Raw genomic sequence first — 26,501 nt, 5'->3', positions numbered from 1 at the left:
GACATCACTGAAACATCAGTTTTCAAAACAAATTGATTGATGTTAACCGTAGCGGCGTTGCATCTATTGAATTCTCTAAAGTGAAGTCCTGCAAGACTTCAAACACATGCAAACAAAAATCTTTCACGGTGTGCAGGACTCCTTTATCATGTCACTGCTACAAGCTTGCCTTGTGCAATATTTATTTCTAAAAAATTAAAACCAAACCAATGTCATTAAATACCAGAGTAACACCATGTACCAATTTTGTACTTACATCATGTATTTGTGTGTTTACATTTGTGTGTAACTGGTATTACATGGTATTAAATATTGTTACACTGGTTATTACACTGATATTACATGGTATTAAATATTGTTACACTGGTTATTACACTGTACCTAATGTGGTAGATCCACTGTAATAGTAAACCATTAAAATAAAGTGTTACCAAAGAAGGTTAGGAAAAAAGGAAAGGAAATAGATATATAGCACACCTTTACTCATATAACAAGTGAAGAGAAACTTTAAATTATAAAACTACACGACATATATACTAGATTATAAATAATTCATTTAAATGAAGAAGGTCATGCAGAACACACCCGTTCACGTACACAATATAAAAGAGCATCACTGTAAGATAAAATATTTATTTACAATAGGAAAAGAAAATATTTACCTTTAGTACACCATGTCTCAAAGTTGTGTCTAACTCATTCATCTGTGCTCTGCATTGCCTAAAACGGCTTTGCTTTGCTTGCTCAGCTTCACACTTCTCCAATAGCTGTATCATCATCATGATGCTTCTCCTAGACTATGAAAATGGAGCATAATGCCAGATACTATATTGGTGTACCCACACTACAGCAGGGTTGGCTGGGACAATGAATCAGGCCGGGCATTTTTGGCCAAGACCAGTCAGCCAGGCATTGAGAGAGACACTGAAGTCTGTAACAATATTTTGTTTGTCATGTATTACAAGCTATTTTGGCCTTCAACAGGCAAAACGACTTGCCTATTTAAATCTGACTCTGACAGGTCAGCTGAAGCAGCATGAGGACTGATACCACTACATTGAGGTGAGGACCAGGCCAAAATCAACAACAGTCCACCGGGCAAATGCCCTGTATACTTTATGGCCAATCAAGCTATGCTGACCAGTATTGGATTTCAGATTTTATTGGTTTTATTAGCTCATTTAATCACATGTGTCAACCCTGACCTGAATTAGATTTCAGCAGCCTGCTTGCCAAACGGTCAGAACGGGCCTGACCTTTATTATGAACTTAAAATATAAGACAAGATGATAAATCTTAAAAGGAATCCATGTATCAAGTACCAATGAAATGGGCCTATGGTGGTCTTTCCTTAATGGAGACTTAGAGATTGCCCCCAAAGTACCATGCCATGCAAAAACAATGTCATCTTCGTACAGGGAGCATCAATTTGTACCATTTTTTGGGCTACGGTCATTACTCGACTACTTCTTGCAATGGGATTTAGCTTCAAATGCGGTATTCTACAATAATATTCAGTATGACACTGCTATTGTTAGAATATTCTCTGAAATATTCAGATATGATTCACTGTGGTGCATTATACAGTGACTGGTATTGGGCACTTATTTTCAGTGGATTATGTGGGCTATTGCAAGTTTAATTCGTGCCATCACACTATGTAGCATAACTTTGATACAAATGGATGCAAATGTTCAATAATTCCTTGGTCAATTTCGTGTGTGTGTGTGTGTGTGTGTGTGTGTGTGTGTGTGTGTGTGTGTGTGTGTGTGTGTGTGTGTGTGTGTGTGTGTGTGTGTGTGTGTGTGTGTGTGTGTGTGTGTGGGTGTGTGTGTGTGTGTGTGTGTGTGTGTGTGTGTGTGTGAGCGCGTGTGTTAGCGTGTGTGTGTGTTAGCGTGTGTGGATGATTCAAAGAGGGGTGAGAGGACGATGTATGTTTTGTGTGGATATGAGAATGTCTATATTTATATTGAAGTCTATGTTAAAATTACAGAAGCTCTAGTAACCATACAATCTGTCATTGGCAATCGACATTAAAGGCTTATCTTATCTCGACACAATTACAGTATGGCCATTGTACTATCATGAACACGTTCTCTAGCTAAGGTTCTCTACTTTACAGTTAGGCCTACATTATCTCTACTAATAATTCCCTGGTAGCATCTTTGTGCTGTGATGGCCCAGTCACACTTTGCTGGAATGTCTCAACTACAACATAAGAACATGGTTACTGAGAGCCTAGAGTAACAGATTAAGACTGGGTCATTACAGTTTTGAGGATAATAAAGGTATAGTATAGACTCTGCACAACAGGGTTAAACACAATAAGGGGTCAAGGAGGGTGACACCATTGAAGCGATAGAGAAATTCTACCCAATTTCACCATGCTGTTGTATTCCTCACTCTACCCTTTGACTTTTCAGTACCCAAACACGCACCATTTTTTCAAGCCCTTTCTGAGTTCCTGGCCAGCTCATGTGGGCATGGGTTTGGTTACATTTCATCAAATCATCATGAAATATCATTCAAAAGTTAGTACTTTGTTGTGTTAGGTGTCTACTGATGTTGCATAACTTGTGGAATGGTATTTTGATTCCAATGTTTCAACAACTAAGTTCACAAACCCATGCTTTTTTCATTGTTACATTTTCTTGTTGTGATTAATATTATATTTTAGTGTGTTGTGTTCCCCTGCATCTGTTTTTCTAGCCATAGCGTCTATGTTCTACTACATCACGCTATTTTGGAAAAGGTCCAGTGAAATTTTCATACATTTGTAAATGTGAAAGTGAATGTCCATTGGGAAACTCCAACTCCCATTGTCATTGTGACACAGCACTCCACAGCACACAAGTGCACACTGCACACAACAAAATTGCATTTATGCCTCACTCGTACAAGGGGGCAGCCCTCAATGGCACCCCTAGGGAGCAGTGCGGCGGGACACTACCATGCTCAGGAGGAGGCTGGGGGAGAGCACTGGTTGATGAGATTTGATTCAGATGCAAGCCCAGCAAATTACACACAGCTAAGGGAACCAAGTTTAGATCCTGCCCCACAGCTACATACTTAAAAAGGCCATGAACTGTGTCATTAAAGTCATTAAAACGGAGCATCCTGATCAAGCATTAAGTTAACAGCTGTCAAAACCCACACCCTCTAGATAGGGTCATGTTTCTCAGTAGGATAGACTTTCATTATTAATAACATCAAACGGTGCTTCGAGCCTCTTCTTGCAACACAAAATACAGTCCCTGTGTCTTGTCATGAAGATTGTTCTTAAGACCGTATTTCTCCTTGTCTCAACAGAACAGCTAGGACTAGTAACATCTTACACACCTCAACGAGTGACATTACTGGAGCAGTAATCACCAATCACCTTGATAATAATCCTTTGATAATAATCACATCATTCATATGTGGGTTGACACGTGTGCACTCATCACTAAATCAGCATCCTAAATGACAATAAAAGACAGTGTTGAATTTGATCATTTATACGTGTAGCTACTAGCAAGCCATCGCTATAAGAACAAAAGAACAAACAAGAAAAAACTAAAACATTAAGCAGTTAGGATAGGTGGATGGCTATTGGTCCTTCCAGCAGACCGTTTTGAACCATAGAGTATATCTGATGTAGTTAAACACACACACGCACGCACGCACACACCATTTGTTTTAGAGTATCAGATATGATGTCTAATTCTGTTCATTTGTGACCACCCTGCTAAAGATTCTGCCATAACACTTTTGCAAATACTATCACCAATCCCTAAAAATGAATTACTTAAGAACATCTTCATTCTAGTGGTTTATATGCTGTGCAGTAGGCACACACAATAAGCACACCTCTATATATAAAATGTACGTATCCTTATATGTCAACAAGTACATGCCCATATCAAGTAGATTATATTTGCTGACAGGCCACAAGGGACCACATATATAAACCTGAGAGCCAAGTCTGTCCCTAAGTCCAACTGCTGCCTTCTTCAGGTGAGTGAGAGTATCTCTAGATAGCTGAGTTTCTAGTTAGGGGAAAGAAAAGCATTTCAATTATAAATGAAACTCTGAAAACAGCATATAATATCTGGTGCAGATGCCCTTTCAATTAAAAACAATCAGTAATAACTTAAAGCTTTGTTGAATATTTTTCAGACACGCTGAACCAGTTTCTGTTGGGACTTGGAAAGGTATGTAGAATTAATTCTGGAGAGTAACTTTACCAACATGAAGATTTAAATCCCCTACAATTGACATTAAAAAAAAACACTCTTGCTATCTCAGCACTGTGGGGAGCACTTTGATGCAAATGTGTGACATCATACAAAGTTATTGACAGAAAGAAATTAATGACTGAATGAAGCAAAGGACAGCACTCTTCAGATGCTTTTTATTTGTTTATTCGCTTCATTCATTCATTCATTCATTCATTCATTCATTCATTCATTCATTCATTCATTCATTCATTCATTCATTCATGTTTTATGTGGGATTCAGCACCCAGCTAAGAACTGTTACAATAGCCTATTAAGGCGATAGTGTGAGCGCGTCTTCTCCACTTTTGCAGAAAGAAATTAAATGGTTGCCAACAATACAAAACATACAAAATAACTAATAACAACTATAAGGAAAAACAGTAGTAAAAGGAAACCTCATCCTTCTTCCTAGATAACGAACCTGCCATCATGGGGGATGGAGATATGGAGTGCTTTGGCCCTGCGGCCATCTACCTCCGCAAGCCAGAGAAAGAGCGTATGGAGGCCCAAACCACGCCCTTTGATGCCAAATCAGCTTTCTTTGTGGTTGACAAAGACGACGATTATGTGAAAGGAACCCTTATCAAAAGAGAGGGTGGCAAATGTGTAGTAAAAACTCTGGAGGGGGACAAGAGTAAAGTAAGTAATTTATTATTTGTGTTGATGTTTTTTTATTATTATTGTTATTATTGTCATTATTATTATTATATTGTTGTATTATTATTATTATTTAAGCAATATGAGTGCTGTCGCCAATCACACCCGGGATGATGTCAGTTAACTTCATCCCGACCACAAGGGTCATATTGCACACAGATAGGATATCACAATACATGTTGAATAAACAGATGCTTATTAGCTATCCTCAGCAGTAATTGGCTAACTTCCTCCACTAAACAGGGGTGCATTTCTGGAAAGCGTAGTTGCTAACTATGTTAGCTACTTTGTTGGTTGCAATGCAATTTCCCATGGGCAACTACCCAAGTTGCTAACTGCTAACAACTACGCTTTCCAGAAATGCACCTCAGAGTTGTCCAGAATTGTCAGGTTGTGTGGTAGGGCAACAACGTCCCATAAAAACGTGTGTGATTCGCACATGTTCGTGTTGACTGCGACCAGACTTAGTCTACTGAAATGATGGATGTGTGACCATTGTACAACTTTGCTGCTGAAACACTTTCTCAGGCAAACATTCAGTGTGAGTGTGAATCCGAGGAAGAGTTCTCTTTCCCTCTTCCTTCCAATAAACTGGGAAGAAGAGAAGCATAATGGAAATACATATATCAACATTGGCGGTCGTGGAAAAACTATATTTTTCACCCATCTATAGTTTGAGACATGCTTAGCCACACATAGAATGTAGAATTTGTCTGGTCCAATCAGATATTGAAAAATGTATCGACAGGATTTAACCCTTTCAACAAACAAAGGCCCGCGGGCATGCAAACATTTGGCCCGCCATGATGTCAGAACAAATGAAAACATAAATGTGCGTGATTCTGGATCACTAAAACTTCAGTGAGTCATATCTCTCCAAAGCATTCACAGAGAGTTAGATCTTATGCTAGCAGTCTCATAACAAACATTGACAAGAAGGGAAAACGGAAAAGCGAAAATCTGTTCTCTGTCCAGACATCTCTACAAGTCTTTGTCCAGTCTTGCACTTTAAATGTCTGTATGAGCACTGTCTATGTCTATACTGTCTTAAGTCCATGTATAAGTACTGTCTATGTCTATACTGTCTATGTCCTTACCTAGATTAGTCTATGTCTGTATGGGAAAGCAAGAAATGTAATTTCAAATTCTTTGTATGACCAGTGCATGTAAAGAAATTGACAATAAAACCTACTTGACTTGACTTGACATCTAACTTGTTTCCCAGTGGGTTGGGGCGTTGGTTTGGCTCGCAGCCTCACTTGCTCTAATTTAGCCCTTGGAGAAAAATAATTGGAGACCAGTTATCTTATTATTGTATTATATGATACAGTATATTAATCACTCACTTCAATAAGCATTAAAATGCTATGGCTAAAATTTAAGAAAGTGAGATATAAAAAAAGAAAAAAAGAATAATAAATGAGAACACTTCCGAGCAAACTGCCGCATGCCTATTCTATTTACTTGAGCACAACGCTGGTTCTGATGAAGGCTTAGTTCTGAAACGTCAGCAAGCCACAAATAAAGTGGTGAAGCTGTAAAGAAACAGTATTGTGCTGAAGACTGATGACTACCTGTATGTTACTCTGGAAAGCTGCCACTGCTGACGAAGGAACTTTCAAAGTATGCAGGCCCTTGCAAAACTTTGTGGAACAAGTATTATATGTACTTAACATGGAAAGTGGTTAGACCGATATGGATCTTATTTTATCCTTTGACAAAATTTTCTGCACTACATTTCCCTATCTTACAGGAAGTCACGGTGAAGGAGGATGAAATCTTCCCCATGAATCCTCCAAAGTATGACAAAATTGAGGACATGGCCATGATGACCCACCTCCACGAGCCCTCTGTGTTGTACAACCTCAAAGAGCGTTTCGCAGCATGGATGATCTATGTAAGACTGACATGGAAAATGTTGTTACTAGTCACATAGGAATAAAATGTAAATTATGTATAATAGAAAAAGACAGTGAAGAACTTTCTATAATTCTCTCTCAGACATACTCTGGGCTGTTCTGCGTCACTGTAAACCCCTACAAGTGGCTCCCAGTGTACGATCAAATTGTTGTCAATGGATACAGAGGCAAGAAGAGGATTGAGGCTCCACCCCACATCTTCTCCATCTCTGATAACGCCTATCAGTTCATGCTCCAAGGTGAACAAATTTCAAATCATTCTATATTTTGATGATGCATGTATTGTTGCATTGCATGTCCTGCAAGGGCAATGCTTCAATAATATGTTATAATATGAGAAGGATATTAATGAGAATCATTTGTTTTCAGATCGTGAGAACCAGTCTATCCTTATTACGTAAGTAACCATGACAACTGATGAACTAAATGGTGATCTCGTTTTAGCAAATATATTTGAAAAAATATCTTTTTGCCCCTCAGTGGAGAATCCGGTGCAGGAAAGACTGTAAACACCAAGCGTGTCATCCAGTACTTTGCAACAATTGCAGTGTCTGGAGGAAAGAAAGACTCGGGTGGGTCATCTGGAAAAATCCAGGTGAACATTTATGTTTCTAAAACTGTGCATGTAACTATCAAACATTGATCATATCAATGTCAATTGTAACTATCAAACATTGATCATATCAATGTTTGGATATTAAATGGCTTTCACTGCCCTGTAGGGGTCACTGGAGGACCAGATCATTGCAGCCAACCCTCTACTGGAGGCCTATGGTAATGCCAAGACTGTGAGGAATGACAACTCCTCCCGTTTTGTAAGTGTTCAAAAACGTTCAGAGCAAAAAATGCAATAATTTGTGTGTTAATTGTTGTTTGTTAATGTCAAACTTCATTTTTTTCGGAAACAGTGTGTGTGTATGTGTGTGTGTAAAACATACTACTCCTTTTCAGGGTAAATTCATCAGAATCCATTTTGGCTCAACTGGCAAACTGGCCTCTGCTGATATTGAGACTTGTAAGACTTGAATTCTTGAACACAAATTCAATATACATTTTAGAATATACCATCAAAAACATATCTAATGATTTTTCAACTGTGTGTTACAGATCTGCTGGAGAAGTCAAGAGTGACATTCCAGCTGTCTGCTGAGAGGAGCTACCATATCTTCTACCAAATTCAGACTGGGCACAAGCCTGAGCTGATTGGTAATGCATAATGCTACCACACATGACAAAAAATTCATAATACTACAAGGGAAACACAATGTCAAAAAACACCTTTCATATGTCTCATCTGTTTTCCAGAGGGCCTGCTTATCACCCAAAACCCCTATGATTTCCCTATGATCAGCCAAGGTGAAATCACTGTCAAGAGCATCGATGATGTGGAGGAGTTTATTGCTACTGATGTAAGATGTTTAACTTGATGAAGTGAAGATACAGGAAGATGAATAACGAATTACTGTAATATATGGTTGATACATTCAAAGGAAAACATAAGAATATTAAGACAGGTGTTATTGTTTTACTTGAAGCCAAACATAAGTTACTGAATATAACTTTAAAAATAAAGGATATGTGTAGTTTTTACTTCCATGATCCATGATTCCAATTTTTTTTTTTTTTCTTTATATTCAGTATACGGCATTGTAGCGGTCAAAGTTTGTGTGATGAATTAATACAATTATCTGATGTGCATATATCCTTATATTTTACCTGCTGCAAGTTATTTTTGCTCTTTGTTTATATAGCCATTGGTCTTTTTGTTGTTTGCTTCTGTAGACAGCCATTGACATCCTGGGCTTCAATGCAGAGGAGAAACTTGGCATCTACAAGCTCACTGGTGCTGTGATGCATCATGGCAACATGAAGTTCAAACAGAAGCAGAGAGAGGAGCAGGCTGAGCCTGACGGCAATGAGGGTAAGGACTGGATTTTATAAAAACCCTCTGAATATGTTAAACCCTCCAATTTTTTTTTTTTTTAATCACAAATATTTTTTTCTTTCTAAACAGAGGCTGATAAAATCGCCTACCTCATGGGCCTGAACTCTGCTGACATGCTGAAGGCTCTTTGTTACCCAAGAGTGAAGGTCGGAAATGAGTTTGTGACCAAAGGCCAAACTGTACCACAGGTTAGTATGTGATTAATATGATGGTGTCTTACCTTCATGTAAAAAGAAAACCATTCATAGTCAAATGCTTTTAAAAAATATTTTTCTTAGGTGAACAACTCCGTATCAGCTCTTTGTAAATCAGTATACGAGAAGATGTTTTTGTGGATGGTCATTCGTATCAATGAGATGTTGGACACCAAACAAGCAAGACAGTTCTTCATTGGTGTGCTGGACATTGCAGGATTTGAGATCTTTGATGTGAGTGTATTGCTATTCATCGTAAAATGAAAATGTATTTTTTTTTTTTAGCTGTATAGTCTTATACTTCTAATATGTTTCGACAATAGTTCAACAGCTTGGAACAACTGTGTATCAACTTCACCAACGAGAAACTGCAACAGTTCTTCAATCACACCATGTTTGTGCTTGAGCAAGAGGAATACAAGAAAGACGGCATTGTGTGGGAATTCATTGACTTTGGCATGGATCTGGCTGCCTGCATTGAGCTTATTGAGAAGGTAATATCAGTGACAGTGAAAAATAAATTATGCTCAACAACACAAAGATACAACGAAAAATAACATTGCTTTCTGTAACAGCCACTGGGCATCTTCTCCATCCTTGAAGAGGAGTGCATGTTCCCCAAGGCCTCAGATCAGACCTTTAAGGGCAAGTTGTACGATCAGCATCTTGGTAAAACCAAGTGCTTTGAAAAACCCAAACCAGCAAAGGGTAAGGCAGAAGCCCACTTCTCCCTTGTGCACTATGCTGGCACTGTGGACTACAACATCAGTGGCTGGTTGGATAAGAACAAGGACCCACTGAACGACTCTGTTGTGCAGCTTTACCAGAAGTCGGCAATGAAATTGCTCGCCTTCTTGTATGCATCCCACGGTGCTGCTGAAGGTATGAGCGCTTATTTACCTCCGTAGTTTAAATTTTACTTTCAGAGAACTTGGTGAAGTTTTTCAATGCCTGCTATATCATTGACATAGCTGACAGTGGTGGAAAGAAGGGTGGTGGAAAGAAGAAGAAGGGTGGCTCCTTCCAGACGGTCTCTGCTCTATTCAGGGTAACTAATATATTTGTATGCATTCATTGCTTCATTGTTTAGTGAGATGTGTGTTGAGATATGTACAAGAAATGATCCATTGTCTTGATATATAACTCTTAATGTTGTCCTGACCACAGGAGAACTTGGGCAAGCTGATGACCAATCTGAGGAGCACCCATCCTCACTTTGTGCGCTGCTTGATTCCCAACGAGTCTAAGACTCCTGGTAAGATAATTGCTCAATTGCTTGGGAGGACTATTTTGGATGTGGCATGGATTTTATTGGGTCAATTACTTTATACAATAATTTAATTTCTTTTAAAGGTTTGATGCAGAACTTCCTGGTGCTTCACCAACTGAGATGTAATGGTGTGCTGGAGGGTATCAGAATCTGCAGAAAGGGCTTCCCCAGCAGAATCATTTACGCTGACTTCAAGCAGAGGTTACTTTTTTTACTGATTAATTCCAAGTTCTCTGTTGCTTAAAGGTGGGGTTGCAGGATAACCATCTTCAGAATAGGCCTATGTGTTATTATGACTTATTATATGGTTGTGACGTCATCGGTCGAATGCTCCATTCATTTCAACGGGGCTCCCCAACGTTCGCACGTCTGTTATTTTTCGATAACGGACGGGTTGGTCTATAACAGACCGCTGTCAATGGCAACAAGACTTTCCACTGCTAAAGCGACTCTTCAACAAGACTCTAATCAGCTGCTGTGATAGACAACACCTGTTGTCCTGGCTACCTAGCTGTTGCCTAGCGGTGTTCCACAACGGCACTGTTTTGTTTTGCGCAGCAACAATCTTAACATTAAATAGGCCTAAAGAAATGTCCCCGCCATGTGTGAATCATTTAAGTATATCCATATAATAAGCGGGTTAACTTTCGGCGAGTCGGTCGCTTTGTGGAATAGCAGCACTTCAGAGAGAACAAGACCCCTCCGCTCCGCGTCGGGGTCTAAAGATTCTCTCTGTCGTGCTGCTATTCCACGGTAGCGACCTTCTCGCCGAACCTTAACCCTTACATCACGTTGGGGGTCCCCAGGCTCTATATGAGTCTATGTAGAACCTTAGAATCCAGGGGGAGTTCCCCCAACGTGATATCATACCTGTCTTCATCTTACTGCTTATTAACATGTAAACAGTGTGTTGTGTTTTTTGACGATCACAAATGTTATTCATATCATGTAACTGAATTTTATAGTATTTTAAGTATAAACAAAGTATCTTAAGCAAACAAAGTTTAGGACAAAACAGAAGCGTTAACAATACACTTTTCAAACTAACATTTGAAAACATTCACACCTATTCACGCCATTTCAGATACAAAGTGCTGAATGCCAGTGTCATCCCTGAAGGACAATTCATTGACAACAAGAAGGCTTCTGAGAAGCTCCTGGGTTCCATTGATGTGGATCACACTCAGTACATGTTTGGCCACACCAAGGTTAGTTCTTAACAAGTGTATGAAATAGAACATTGTCATTAAAAGGTAGAATATGCAATTTTTTAGTGGTTAAGTTCCTGATTGTATAATGTCCATACACAAATGCTTTCTTTTTCATGTATATTTGAGTCAGTGGCACACATAAGGGTGGCACAACGACAACAAGTGCCACTATTGAATGGATTTATTTTGTTTGTTTTAGTGGACTATATAAGACGCATATTCATAGCAGCATACCAGCCACTAATTACTGATCAATTGATGACATTTTCATTCATGAATAAGTGGATCTTACCCATGACACCATTTTAAATTACCAGTCACATGTATTCAACCAGATCACACCGCACTCTCGATTAAAAGGTGCCAAACATAAACAAAAACTGTGTAAAATGGAAAGAAAAATGTCTGCACACTTACATCCTCTTTGTGTTCTTTTTAATAATAAGCCAAGCTTTCAGTCTACTGATTTTCCTCAGGGCTCAGAGGTCAGTAGACCGAAAACTTGGCTTATTATTAAAAAGAACACAAAGAGGATTTAAATGTGTAGAAGTCTTTGCCAGTAAAACATACTGTACTTCGATCGGATGATCAATTTGTGAATCAGCAGCACACATTTTGAGAATAAACAAGTGAAATTACATATTCTACCTTCTAGCAGTACAAATTCAGAATCAATATTGGATGTTAAATGACACAAACCTTTGTAGGTGTTCTTCAAAGCTGGTCTGCTGGGTGTCCTTGAAGAGATGCGAGATGAGAAGTTGGCAGTTCTGGTCACAATGACTCAGGCGCTCTGCCGTGCTTACCTGATGAGGAGAGAGTTTGTCAAGATGATGGAAAGGAGGTGATTTGGAGGGGAAGCTACATTTTCACCAACATATATTAATATTGTTATTATTTCTGAGTCCACAAAGATTGTTTCTCACTGAAAATGCATGTCCCCACAAACAGGGAAGCTATCTACACCATCCAGTACAATATCCGCTCATTCATGAGTGTGAAAAACTGGCCATGGATGGGAGTGTACTTCAAGATCAAGCCACTTCTGAAGAGTGCAGAAACTGAGAAGGAACTGGCAGAATTGAAGGAGCTCTATGGGAAAACGAAGGCCGGCCTGGACGTTGCCCTTGCAAAGAAGAAGGAATTAGAGGAAAAGATGGTCTCCCTTCTCCAAGAAAAGAATGACCTGCAGTTAGCTGTAGCATCTGTGAGTTATCAGCTTTAAGTTATGTTAGCCTTTTGATTTCATAAAACTGTGTTTCACTAAAACTAGATCAAGTAGACATTGGAAAATCATTATTGGCACAGCGTATAAAAAATACATCCACAAGATATTCCACATAATGTGTCAACATTTGACTGCAGGAATCTTTTTCAATTGTTGTAGCAGCTGTGACCTATCTTAATCGTTACATATTTTCTCATTGTGGGATTCATTTTGGTTTCACAAACCCATAATTAAAAATGGCAAAATTACCGGACCAATTAACTCAACTGAAATTCCACATAAAGCCAAAAAACGTTCAAAAAAATCCTAAAACTATTCATTTTTCACACCAGGAAACTGAGTGCCTCTCAGATGCAGAGGAGAGATGTGAGGGACTTATTAAGAGCAAAATCCAGCTGGAGGCAAAACTCAAAGAGACAACCGAGAGGCTGGAGGATGAGGAGGAGATCAATGCTGAGCTCACTGCTAAGAAGAGGAAACTGGAGGATGAGTGCTCTGAGCTGAAGAAGGACATTGATGACTTGGAGCTTACCTTGGCCAAAGTGGAAAAGGAGAAACATGCTACAGAAAACAAGGTTATTTTGTTGAAATTAAATAATGTGCTTGGTTGCACCACAAAAATCTGAAACAAAATTTAATTTGACTTCAAATTGCTTTTTAGGTTAAAAACCTGACAGAGGAGATGGCATCTCAGGATGAACAAATTGGCAAGTTGACCAAGGAAAAGAAAGCCCTTCAAGAGGCACACCAGCAGACTCTGGATGATCTTCAAGCAGAGGAAGACAAAGTCAACACTCTGACAAAATCAAAGACCAAACTTGAACAACAAGTGGATGACGTATGTAATGTGCAACTGTAGATATTGCAATTTTATGAGAAGATAAATGTAGCACTCAGAGTTTCACGGTTAACGATTGCCAAAAATAACAAAATGTTTAGAAATAGAAAAATTATTTCAAATGTTCCCAACATTCTGGCAGTTATAAAATTTCAACTGTGTTTTTCTCATTCACTTTACAAAAGCTGGAGGGCTCATTGGAGCAAGAGAAGAAACTCCGCATGGACCTTGAAAGGGCCAAGAGGAAGCTTGAGGGTGATCTCAAACTTAGTCAAGAAGCCATAATGGATCTGGAGAATGACAAGCAACAGTCTGAGGAGAAAATCAAAAAGTATGATATATCAAACGAATACCTTGGTACAATATGGGAACACCTTATAAAAGGTTCCACCTTATAAAAGGTTCCAGTGATGCATGAATAACTGCCTGCATGAGTGACTCATAAGATCTTAAGGAAAATCAATATTTTCTTAGGTGTGCATAAACAAATGTTCTTGTTCGTTGCCTATTTGGCCTTTATAATTATAATAATAATAGTAATAATAATAAAAATAATAATTTGGTTTTATGTAGTGCCTTTCAAGGAACCCAAGGTCGCTGGCTTGTTATTGAAATTATGTTGATAATGATCTAGTAGGTCCTTGATTTTGTGTAAAACATATTTTATAAGTCCCTCATGTAAGGCAATAATAAGGTATGTACCTGTATGTAGCTAATACACGAGCCCTGATCTTAAGTGTTAAAAATAACAAAGGGTGCACAAAATATCTGGTAGCCTCATAATCTAACGTTATATATTTTTGTTATATAGGAAGGACTTTGAGATAAGCCAGCATCTCAGCAAGATTGAAGATGAGCAATCACTTGGAGCTCAACTTCAAAAGAAGATTAAAGAACTTCAGGTGATTCATATTTTAAATTATTTTTCCAAGTTTTTGATAATACTAAGTCGTAGTAAGTAGTACTACTAAGTACTACTAAGTACTACTAAGTAGTAACATTGATCAATATATTCAGGCCCGCATTGAAGAACTGGAAGAGGAAATTGAAGCTGAGCGTGCTGCTCGGGCTAAAATTGAGAAGCAAAGAGCTGATCTCTCCAGGGAACTTGAGGAGATCAGTGAGAGGCTTGAGGAGGCTGGTGGGGCCACTGCTGCTCAGATTGAGATGAACAAGAAGCGTGAAGCTGAGTTCCAGAAGCTGCGCCGTGATCTTGAAGAGTCCACCCTGCAGCATGAGGCTACCGCTTCTGCTCTTCGCAAGAAGCAGGCTGACAGCGTGGCCGAACTGGGAGAGCAGATTGACAACCTTCAGCGTGTCAAACAGAAGCTGGAGAAGGAGAAGAGTGAATACAAAATGGAGATTGATGACCTCTCAAGTAATATGGAAGCTGTGGCTAAAGCCAAGGTATTACTTTATGAGGAATTAAATATTTATATCAGTTAAAATAAAAATTAAACAATCATTGACATTTCCTACGGTTAAAATTAAATTGCTAATGAACTTTGTAAATCTTCAGGCAAACCTTGAAAAGATGTGTCGCACCCTGGAGGACCAAATGAGTGAAATTAAAGCAAAGGCGGATGAAAATGCGCGCCAGCTTAATGATGCTAGCGCACAGAAGGCAAGGCTTACAACTGAAAATGGTAAGTTAACACTTAAAATAATATGCAATATTAATTTCATGTCAACTCCATAGGTTGGTGTCACACTGACAGGCACTTCCACTTACTTTAATTATTAGGTGTGTTTTTTCATTTTTATTTTATTTTCAAATGTATTCTACTTATTTTTTCTTATTTTAATTACATTTTCTTTATTTTTATTTCTATTTTATTTTGCATTTTAATTATTCTTCTATTGTTAATTCATTGAAGCTTTGTTATATTTTCTCTACTGTTATCTATCTGTTTAGATTGTAAAGTGTCCTTGGGTATCTTGAAAGGCGCTTAAAATAAAATGTATTATTATTAATATTATTATTAAAGAGTATGCGACAGATCAAAGTGAAAGAATAACTATGTGTAGCAGATTGGACATTAGATGTTTACCTTCAAACTGCGACAACATTCAGCGGATGAAGCCAGCAATCCAACTGGAGACTTCAGTCTCAACTGTTAAAGCCACGAGAAACCACTCAGGCAGTAATTGATACTCCACATGAACAGCCTATTTTCAGTGAAGTTTGAACACCCAATGAAATTCATTAAAAACAGGCAAACCTGCCACAAGCATGCCATTCACTTTAGTAGCCTGTGCCCTCTTTTTAAAAGAGATTTCTGCACAGGCAATTGGTGTGTTAACTTCACCTGACGCACCAATGCACCACCAGCAGACCACTGCCGTGTGTTAAAGGCGCACAACCACACATCCAACATGCTACTTAATGGAAAACATGACATTGTAGAATTTCTCTAAAACTTTGTGAAAGGATGTAACTGTGGCTCTTTCACGTCTGTTAAGCATCTGCAAACCTTACTACTTATATCTCTGTTATGTCCTCTTTTGAAAAGTCTGGAAACATAATTAACCCAAAAGGGAAACTCAAAAGGATATTAATTTGTAAACACTTAATTAAGAATCAAGTGTGGAATTTATGGCAAAATCACACAATTTATGAAAGTAATGTAATATTATGGTTTAAAGGTGAGTTTGCCCGTCAGCTTGAGGAGAAAGAGGCTCTTGTCTCTCAGCTGACCAGAGGAAAACAAGCTTATGTCCAGCAAATTGAGGAGTTGAAGAGAGGGGTTGAGGAGGAAGTGAAAGTAAGTTTGGATATTAAATTATCTATTTGAAATGCATTGTTAATTCTTTTGATAGTGTCATACCTAATATTTTTAATACTTCTCTTAAAGTGCTCAATATTATGTACTGTGTTTGTGTGCATATGCACGTGGGTGGGTGACTGGATTAGCGGGGCGGGGGGATGTTTATATTGTCCGTAAGCTATGTTCTAAAGTGGAGAACAGGGCTTTGTGCATGATCAGTATTACAGTATGTTGCGGTAATATTAGCAGTGTTGGGAGCACTGTGCAGTGTGAATGTTGCTGTGTGTGGACAGGTGAATGATGAGTTAATATTTTAGCTAGAAGGTTTTTTTGATTGGTATATCCATTCTTGCATGTTTGCTGTTTTTGTTGTCCTTGTTACTTATGTGTTGTCTATTGTGCAATGTCTTGTTTGTAATTTGGACTCTCAGTGCCCAAGGCAAATGTTCTCCTGAAAAGATAATAAAGATTCATCTCGTGTAATCCTAAGGCCAAGAATGCCCTGGCTCATGCCGTCCAATCAGCTCGTCATGACTGTGACCTGCTCAGAGAACAGTATGAGGAGGAGCAGGAGGCCAAGGCTGAGCTGCAGCGTGGAATGTCCAAGGCCAACGGTGAAGTGGCTCAGTGGAGGGCCAAATATGAGACTGATGCTATCCAACGCACTGAGGAGCTGGAAGAATCCAAGTTAGAAATTATTTCAATACAAATGTCAAAATGTGTTGTCTGGTAATCAATTAGCAATGGCTATAAATTCATGTCCATTCCTAAACCTCAACTAAATTGTCTCTTTTTCAGGAAAAAGCTAGCACAGCGTCTCCAAGATGCTGAGGAATCAATTGAGGCTGTTAACTCCAAATGTGCCTCACTGGAGAAGACCAAACAGAGACTTCAGGGTGAAGTGGAGGACCTCATGATTGACGTGGAGCGTGCAAATGCACTGGCTGCAAATCTTGACAAGAAGCAAAGGAACTTTGACAAGGTCTTTAAACATAATTTTTCGAACAAAGCATATATGACTTGGTGAAGAATGTGTAGTAAATATCACAGTGCATTTACATTATTATTTCATATTAGGTTCTGGCAGAATGGAAGCAGAAGTTTGAGGAAGGCCAGGCTGAGCTGGAAGGCGCTCAGAAAGAAGCTCGCTCTCTCAGCACAGAGCTCTTCAAGATGAAGAACTCATATGAAGAGGCCCTGGATCATCTGGAGACCCTGAAGAGGGAGAATAAGAACTTACAGCGTATGCCAATATTTCTCCTCCCCATACTTGTATCATATAGTTAGCAACAAAGTGTACTGCATACAGGAATGCAAACAGCACAATCTAAGTGAAGACTACTCAGAATTATTCCAATAAAACAACTGTTGCTATTGATTTCTACAGAGGAAATTTCTGATCTCACTGAGCAACTTGGTGAAACTGGTAAGAGCATTCATGAGCTTGAGAAGGCTAAGAAGACCGTGGAGACGGAGAAATCAGAAATTCAAACCGCACTTGAAGAGGCAGAGGTAGGATTTTCGGAGTGAATGAAGACAATAACTTTTTAAAAATATAAATCATGTGCATCTTCTTTGATGAGAACATAGTCAAATAGCTTATTCTAAATGTCTCTCGAATTAGGGTACACTTGAGCATGAAGAGTCCAAGATCCTTCGTGTTCAGCTGGAGCTTAACCAGGTGAAAGGTGAGGTTGACAGGAAGCTGGCTGAGAAGGATGAGGAGATGGAGCAGATCAAGAGGAACAGCCAAAGGGTTATTGATACCATGCAGAGCACTCTAGACTCTGAGGTCAGGAGCAGAAATGATGCACTGAGAGTCAAGAAGAAGATGGAGGGAGACCTTAATGAGTTGGAGGTTCAGCTCAGCCATGCCAATCGCCAGGCAGCTGAATCTCTGAAGCAGCTCAGGACTGTCCAAGGACAACTTAAGGTATAATCACAGTCTACCATGCACACAACCTGTTCAACACAAAAAACCCAAATATTTCCCTAACTATCATGGTATTATACACAGGATGCCCAACTGCACCTTGATGAGGCTGTGAGAGGACAAGATGACATGAAGGAGCAGGTTGCCATGGTGGAGCGCAGGAATGGCCTCATGGTGGCTGAGATTGAGGAGCTGAGAGCTGCTCTAGAGCAAACAGAGAGGAGCCGCAAAGTGGCCGAGCAGGAACTGGTGGATGTCAGTGAGCGTGTTGGGCTACTGCATTCACAGGTAAACTACAAAAAAGACAAGTTGTAGTTAATTCAATATTCAATGCTTAACTGAATTGTAAGGATTAATTGGACATTTCCCTCATTCAGAATACTAGTCTCCTTAGCACCAAGAAGAAGCTGGAGGGTGACCTTGTCCAGGTTCAGGGTGAGGTTGATGACACTGTTCAAGAGGCCAGAAATGCAGAAGACAAGGCCAAGAAGGCCATCACTGATGTGAGCTTAATCGTTAAATACAGTACACAATGCCGTTGTTATCCTGATCATTAACTTTTATTTCCTATCCATCTTTGATATCTACACGATTTACTGTACAACAAAATAACAAGTTTTACAAGTTTACACGTTTTATCTTTAGGCTGCTATGATGGCAGAGGAACTGAAGAAAGAACAGGACACCTGTGCTCATCTGGAGAGGATGAAGAAGAACCTGGAGGTCAATGTGAAGGACCTGCAGCACCGCCTGGATGAGGCTGAGAATCTAGCCATGAAGGGTGGAAAGAAACAACTCCAGAAACTTGAGTCCAGGGTAAAGTTTGTTGACGTACTCTATATTTTTAAATATTTGTGTTGATTTTTTTTTTATGTGGGATACCTACTGCTATTGTCATGCTATCGTTCATCGGACTCAAGTCAATCATCTGTTGCCACAGGTACGCGAGCTGGAAGGTGAGGTCGATGCAGAACAAAGACGTGGAGCTGATGCCGTGAAAGGTGTTCGCAAATATGAGAGAAGAGTCAAGGAACTCACCTACCAGGTCAATATGTCAAATTTGTGCATTACCAATCTAAATACAAACAATCAGAAATAATCAGCCAACTAAATCATTTTTTAATGAAAATTTTGCAGACTGAGGAGGACAAGAAAAATGTCACCAGACTGCAGGATCTGGTGGACAAACTTCAGATGAAAGTCAAGGCCTACAAGAGGCAGGCTGAGGAAGCTGTGAGTTGATTTACAAGATTTAATCTGAGGTAAATTCTGAACTGTTCTAATTGAACTTGACTGCAAATAACTGTAAAAATCATGTACTGTTCACAGGAGGAGCAGGCCAACACTCACCTGTCCAGGTTCAGGAAGGTGGCGCATGAACTTGAGGAGGCTGCAGAGCGTGCTGACATTGCTGAGTCCCAGGTCAACAAGCTGAGGGCCAAGAGCCGTGATACTAGCAAGGTAAGGATGACTTGGGAAAATACAAAAAGTCCATATGCATGCAAGTCCATGTGCAAGTCTAACATGCAAATTATTGCACATTGATACAAAATAGGAGTTAGTCATAGTCACTATTATGTCATGGCACCAACTTCACTACTTCTGCTTTTTATGTGTTTCAGGGCAAAGAGGAGTGACCAGTAAGGACGATGTAAATTAAAAGGGATTCATATAATATGACATCCTTAATAAAGCTATTTATACAATACCACACCTGTCTTTATCATGCTTTCATTTCTATTAATAAACAATGTTTTCCAGGTATCAGTGCAGTGTTGAATGTGTATATTGTATTTTTTAAGTTTGCAGAAGTTCAATTGTTTTGAATGATATGATCATCTGAAATGCTTAAGTGACACTGTATAACAGGCTATGATAAGCAAATGCAACTACCAACTACCTAGAACTGAAACGGGCAGCCGTGGCTTAGTGGTTAGAGAGTTGGTCTTTCAATCTAGGGGTTGCAGTTTCTAATTTCCTCTGACCTCTCCCTACATCTCCATCCATGGCTGAAGTGCCCTTGAGCAAGGCACCTAACCCCACATTGCTCCAGGCACTGTAACCAATACCCTGACAAATAATAACTGTAAGTCGCTTTGAATAAATGAAAGCGTAATTTCTAACTGCAATGTAATAATGTATAGCATTCTGAGGTCAATATGATGTAAAAAAGTATAGTGGGGATGAGTTATATTACTGTTATCACTCAAATTCTTGTCATGTGGCATTTTTGTTTGGGGGGGGGGGGCATGATAGGCTATCCTGGCTCCGCCTAATATCAATTGAGCTAGATAACTTATCTCAACCCAGGACATAAAACTCTATATGGGCTCTGCCACTGTCACCACAAATAAGGTTGCAAAAAAACTGGGTGTCATGATTGATGACCATCTAGCAATCTCTGACCACATTGCCTCATTTGCCCAGTCTTGTCGCTTCTTTTTGCTCAATGTCAAAAAAGGAGACCATGCCTGATTTAATAGGCCACTCTGGTAGAGACTATTGTGTAGTAGGCCATGGTCATCTGACACATCTTTCACCTTGACTACTACAACTTCCAAGTTCCTCCTGACTGGCCTTCAAGCTTGTAAAATAAAACGGGAGCGTGTCTATGTTCCCACATCCCATTGGTCCCACATCCCTAAGACTTTTGACATTATTTTTTAGGCCCATTGGTCCCACATCCCATTGGTCCCACAGCATCATCCTGCTGCTCCATGTTCCCACATTTCTGAGAATTAATTCAAGTTTAGGCCCTATGTTCCAAAGGCACGTTCCCTTAGTTTACGCGGAAATGTGGGAATATTGAGGGAACATTGAGAGAACATATGGCCTACTGTATATTTGAACAATTTCTTAAAAATGTGGGAGCATGGAGCGGCAGGGATAAGCTGTGGGACCATTGGGCTGTGGGATCAATGGACAGTGGGAACAATGGGCTGTGGGAACATACAGTTGAGCTGACCCCAAATAGGACCTTTGAAAATGATTCAGAACGTGGTGATGCACTGGGTATTTACCCAACCCTAGGGTTTTATCAACCTGCATTGGGACAGGTGTCTTCTCAAATTAAAGACAAAGCTCTGACTATTACCTACAGTACAAAAGGTGCAGCAGGTTCTTCTCTGGCTTATCTAATGGCTATACTAAAGCCCTTCGGGACATTATGGTCCTCCAATACCAACTGTTATAGCATTGTCCTCTATTCACACAATGCGGTCCCAGTCCAAATGCTTTTCTGTCATTGTCCCTCAATGGTGGAATAAGCTACAAGTTGCCACAAGAATAGGGCCATCCCCTTCAACTTTTGACTTAGTCCGAGATAGCTGCCCTGCATAAGAACGCTAACACTACTCATCCAAAATCCTCTACAAATCCTGTGCCCTCACTTTGTCCTGCCTGCGGACACTGTAGGTAGGTAGGCCTACTGCACACTTTGTTTATTGCTGCACTGTTTTGCTCTGCTTTACTTGTTTAGCAGTACTGCGATCTTCTGTTCTGTGTTCCCCCCATACTATGCACTTGCTAGGCTATGTATCATCCTTGTAAGTGGATAAAAAAGCATCTACGTACAGTATAATGTAATGTAAAAGTAGCATTGCTAATTTCCTTCCCAACTTACTAAGTCCAAAATACAAAGAAACAATTTAACTGTGTCTTGAAACCATTGTTCCGTCGTACACACATTCCAAAGTTTACGACTTTGCGTTTCTCTGAAATTAAGTTTAAGCAAAATTCAAGATTCGACTCTTTAGTAGTAGTGGTAGAGTAGTAGAGTAGAGTGCTTTATTGTCACTATATAGATACAGTGAGATAATGTTTGGAAGCAACCCACAGATGGCCACAAAATTAGAGATATATTAACAGTATAACTAATATAATGTGATAAGAAAATATTAAGCTATAAAATACGCAATCAACTGATGATTCAGAGCAAGTGCAGGATTCAAGTATTCACATGTCCACACACACACACACACACACACACACACACACACACACACACACACACACACACACACACACACACACACACACACACACACACACACACACACACACACACACACACACACACACACACCAATTGCACCAGATTCTATGGCAAAGTCCATATGCATGTTACAGTATGGAGAGTCCTGAAGTGTTGAAGGGGGGCAGGTGATGTATTGAGTTCAAAAGTCTGATGACAGTAGGATAGAAACTTTACTGCCACTAACCACACAAACGTCACCACTGAATCATACGTTAAAGGGGCGAATTAGTTGAACTCATTACAGAGGTTACACCACATTAAAATGTTAATAAAATACAGTGGTATATAAACCAGCATTGATTTTGAGTGAGAGACACAATTGTGTTCAGTTGCACGGCTAATTGTTTGCAACAAATGTCTTTTTGTTTTTTTACACCTACCTATACTTTCAACACCTCTGACAAGTAGCCTACAAAAATGTAAGGGTGCTTGTATTTTTATACTACTGCTCATCAATTTCTACCGGTGCATGTGCTTATATGTGGACTTTGCAATACATGGGTTCTAAATGTTTGTTTTAACCTGACTGCGCGAAACTAGCTGCGCACAACTCAACCTCTGATTGTAGGAAACCGCTGTCGGTCAAAAATTGAGCTCACGTGGTTGGCTGCCAGTGTCTTGCCACTCCTCATGACATTGTGTTTACAAACACTGCAAACCCATGTATACAGCATCCTGTCCAATTTGCGTGTGTGTGTGTATGTGAGAGTGAATACTTGAAAGCTGCGCCTGTACTTCAACCCTACAAATAAGCACTTTGTGTGTGTGTGTGTGTGTGTGTGTGTGTGTGTGTGTGTGTGTGTGTGTGTGTGTGTGTGTGTGTGTGTGTGTGTGTGTGTGTGTGTGCATACTTGAAACCTGCAACCGCACTTCAACCCTGCAAATAAGCACTTTGTGTGTGTGTGTGTGTGTGTGTGTGTGTGAGAGCGTGTGTGTGTGTGCGTGAGAGAGAGAGAGAGAGAGAGAGAGAGAGAGAGAGAGAGAGAGAGAGAGAGAGAGAGAGAGAGAGAGAGAGAGAAGGAGGGGTAGGAGCATGATGTGTACAGTATGTTTTGGAATCTTTTGATGAGAAAGCTGTTATGTAAGTTTACCTCAGTCATCTGTCATCATGAGCGTCTTTATTCATCTTGGGCACAGGTTCTACAACAATTTAAAATGGAGAAGAACAGCCATTTAGTAGTTAGGCTACTTGTTGTGCTGACACTATGGATCATTGAAATTACATTACAGTGTAAACGCATTAAGGCAAGGCAAGGCAAGGCAAGGCAATTTATTTCTATAGTGCATTTCATACATGGAAGCAATTCAATGTGCTGTACAATGAGATAAAAACCAAGCAAAAACAGAACAACAAGAGAAAAAGCATTAAGATACTTTTACCCAGAGCGACAAGCACAGGAGGATCCGCACAGCAGCATGGAGAGGTAATGAATTAATGATCAACGGAAGAAGTCAAGATTGCACGTAAAATACATGGTGACTTGTTAAGGACTTGGAAAAAATGAGACTCGGATTTCATTTAGCCTCCCAGGGCTTGACACTGCCACCTGCCAACCGGCCAAATGCTGGTAAAACTTGGCTGTGGCTGGTAGCAATTTTAGTGTCACTAGCCAATTTGGCAAGTAGCTTATTCTATGGTATGACATATCAGAATAGCCTGCAATATACTGCACTTTCCCCCCCCCCTGTATTGTGTATCAATTGTTTGTAGAATTTTCAGAAAACGCTTAGTTACTCAGTTTCTATTTGTATGACTTATTTCCATGTAGAAAGCTGTGAGCTCACCTTCTTGCTTGAACACCTCATCTTCTGAAGTTAGAAAGAGTCATGATAAATAAAAAAAGAAACAATATCAATTTTGTGGCTAGTAGAATAGCTGTATGGCTAGTGACTTGGAAAAACCACTAGCCACAATGGCCAGCAAGTGAAAAAATGTTAATGTCAAGCCTTGCTGGCTATGACTTGGACTTGCTTGACTTGATCAAATTTGTCTTAACTTGCAACCTGTCTTGGACTTAATTGGAAAGACCCGAGACTTACTTGTGACTTGCAAATTAATTACTTGGTCCCATCTCTGGTTTACTTTATATTGTATGCTGGCCTTTCTTTAGAGATAGTCATTGACATTCATTGAAGCAGCATGGCATCCATACAGTAAATAAATAGTAAATGTGGAAATGAATAGAAAAGTAGTGGAAATGCAGGCACGGTATATGCTACCTGCTACTTGCTACCATGCTACCATCACTGAAAGGAAAATATTTATATATTTACATTAGAATTATAGTTTAGTTTAGTTTATTTAGTTTAGTTCAACAGGGACCATGCACAATACACATTGATTACAGAAGTAAAAAGATGGCTTGTGCCAGCTATAAATAATATTTATCTTCTGTACATCATATCTTAAAGTCGTTTCAAACTCCTTCATCTGTGCAATGCATTTCCTAAAAGAAGTTTTGCTCAGCCAACTTCAAACTGTGTCCAATACTTTTATCATTAGGCTTCTCCATACTAATAATACATTTCACATAAAACAGTGTCTGCTCCCAGCATTGGATTTCAGATTCTATTGCTTTTATTGGCTCATTTTATCACGTTAAACTTTCAGCAGCCTGCTTGGCGGGTCATAAAGTGTCTGACCTAAGTGACCTTTAAACCGAACTTAAAATAGAGACAAGATGATAAATCTTGAAATAAATCCATGTAGGCAAGCCTTAGGCGGCATTTGCCACGTGACGGTAAACAAGGTTAAAAAAATACTAATGAGGGGAGGGGGTAAAATGGCAAAGAATATCCAAATACTTTGCACTCTTTCAAATATGGTGCAGTACACCTTTCTGCCTCATGAGGGTGTTCTATGACCACTACAATCAGAGCCGTATGACTACAATGTGTGTCAGCAATTTAAATTGAGGTAACAAGCACCCCAGGTTGCAGTGGACAGCTACCTGGCAATGTAACAACAATACAGTTAAGTAAAAAAAAAAAATCAGTGTGTCATTTCGACATTTTCTGAATTTTTTTGGCAGAGCTTTTTGGTGTTCAACTGCTTTTCTAGTTACTACTATTACTATTATTACTTATAGTGGCAGTAGTAGTAACAGTAGTAGTAGTAGTTAAAGTCGAAAACAAATATGACGTTCAAGCAAGTGTTATATAAACATCTCTCTACCATTCCCAAGGATGTACATAAAGCAGAATACACGTACATGAGCTTACCAAAGACTATACACAAGCTGCTGTTAACGTTTTCAAAAGAGCATGAGAGAGATGTGGAGCTGTTGCTGTGAACATAAGTATATACAAATACTTCTGAAAAGTCAAAACACTCATGGCTAATTTGAATGTACACAGACCAGCTTATGTACCAGTATGTTACCATTTCTTCAGAGATCGTCTGAGACGATTATCTGATTGACATCACTGAAACATCAGTTTTCAAAATAAATGGATTGAGGTTAACTGTATATGCATTGCGTCTATTTAATTCTATAAAGAGATCTCTTCTGAAATATCCTGCAAGCCTTCAAACACATGCAAACATCATTCTTTCACAGTGAGCAGGACTCCTTTATCCTTGGAAACACTAACAATGATGAAAAGGTTTTATGTCACTGCTACAAGCTTGCCTAGTGCAATATTTATTTCTGAAGACAAAATATTAAAACACAAACTAATTAAAGAAGGTTAGGAAAAAGGGAAGGAAATCAATTTGCAGCACATCATTACTCATATAACAAGTGCAGAGAACCTGTAAATTATAAAACTACTATATGACATATATCAGGGTATATACAGCAAGACAAATTTACTACCATTTAATACCCTTTTTCACTACCTTTACATTTTTTTTACAACCATCACAACATTCCGATTCCAGTATTAACAAGACATCTTTTGTAATTTCTACCTTCTAAACACTACATTACACTTTTGTGTTTTGCAAAAAGACGTCCGAAGGGGAGCAGCGCGATTCCAGAGTGCATTTCAAAAGTCTGCTTTCTATGGCACGACTCTGCTATGAACTAGGTCAGGTGGCTACTGTTGGGCGAATCACTGGTGTATGGAAAACCTGTGTTAAAAAAAAATAAATCTTTATTCACCGTTTATCAAAATGGTGCAACTCAAAAAAATAATACCTAGTTTTTCAAAAAATAATACTTTTTGAGCAAATTTACTACTTTTAAGGCCATTAAATTTTGACTTTTTAATTTATCACCTTTTAATACTTTTTAAAACC

At 39.2% G+C, this 26,501-nt stretch overlaps 1 protein-coding gene and 1 long non-coding RNA gene across 3 annotated transcripts; one reads left to right on the top strand and one right to left on the bottom strand.

Moving 5' to 3' along the window:
• The first annotated feature begins 337 nt into the window (after nt 1-337).
• Nucleotides 338-22,220, top strand: LOC134465318 (myosin heavy chain, fast skeletal muscle-like). 2 transcript variants are annotated; one of them, XM_063218934.1, is made up of 39 exons: nt 338-4,193; nt 4,672-4,898; nt 6,670-6,813; nt 6,918-7,074; nt 7,205-7,232; nt 7,316-7,430; nt 7,558-7,650; nt 7,787-7,850; nt 7,943-8,041; nt 8,141-8,244; nt 8,618-8,756; nt 8,850-8,968; nt 9,059-9,208; nt 9,298-9,468; nt 9,550-9,856; nt 9,946-10,022; nt 10,142-10,229; nt 10,328-10,445; nt 11,329-11,452; nt 12,163-12,299; nt 12,407-12,662; nt 13,016-13,258; nt 13,345-13,521; nt 13,707-13,852; nt 14,333-14,423; nt 14,539-14,928; nt 15,041-15,167; nt 16,168-16,286; nt 16,780-16,976; nt 17,088-17,271; nt 17,367-17,532; nt 17,677-17,801; nt 17,914-18,222; nt 18,307-18,510; nt 18,600-18,725; nt 18,868-19,038; nt 19,163-19,267; nt 19,360-19,455; nt 19,552-22,220. In XM_063218934.1, the coding sequence occupies exons 2-39, from the start codon at nt 4,689-4,691 to the stop codon at nt 19,765-19,767; spliced, it is 5,892 nt and encodes a 1,963-aa protein (XP_063075004.1). In that variant the 5' UTR covers nt 338-4,193; nt 4,672-4,688; the 3' UTR covers nt 19,768-22,220. The 2 variants fall into 2 exon arrangements, with proteins under 2 accessions (XP_063075004.1, XP_063075005.1); XM_063218935.1 differs by having other exon boundaries at nt 338-4,898; nt 19,552-19,683; nt 19,845-22,220.
• Nucleotides 12,174-24,538, bottom strand: LOC134465319 (uncharacterized). Its single transcript, XR_010038131.1, has 3 exons — nt 23,350-24,538; nt 19,573-19,653; nt 12,174-12,261 (listed from the first exon to the last, which is right to left on the bottom strand). It is a non-coding gene; the product is annotated as an uncharacterized LOC134465319 (long non-coding RNA).
• Between the last annotated feature and the right edge of the window lie 1,963 nt (nt 24,539-26,501).

The sequence above is a fragment of the Engraulis encrasicolus genome, chromosome 16, assembly GCF_034702125.1.
Source record: "Engraulis encrasicolus isolate BLACKSEA-1 chromosome 16, IST_EnEncr_1.0, whole genome shotgun sequence".
NCBI lineage: Eukaryota > Metazoa > Chordata > Actinopteri > Clupeiformes > Engraulidae > Engraulis > Engraulis encrasicolus.
This window is presented reverse-complemented; position numbering and strand designations above follow the sequence as displayed.

What these genes read in the sequence shown, in the direction of transcription:
- LOC134465318 (XM_063218934.1), top strand. Translation starts at nt 4,689, where the DNA reads ATGGGGGATGGAGATATGGAGTGCTTTGGCCCTGCGGCCATCTACCTC. An exon ending in AACCAGTCTATCCTTATTAC is followed by an intron (nt 7,233 to 7,315) that starts GTAAGTAACCAT and finishes TTTGCCCCTCAG; the next exon opens with TGGAGAATCCGGTGCAGGAA. An exon ending in CTCTGCTGATATTGAGACTT is followed by an intron (nt 7,851 to 7,942) that starts GTAAGACTTGAA and finishes TGTGTGTTACAG; the next exon opens with ATCTGCTGGAGAAGTCAAGA.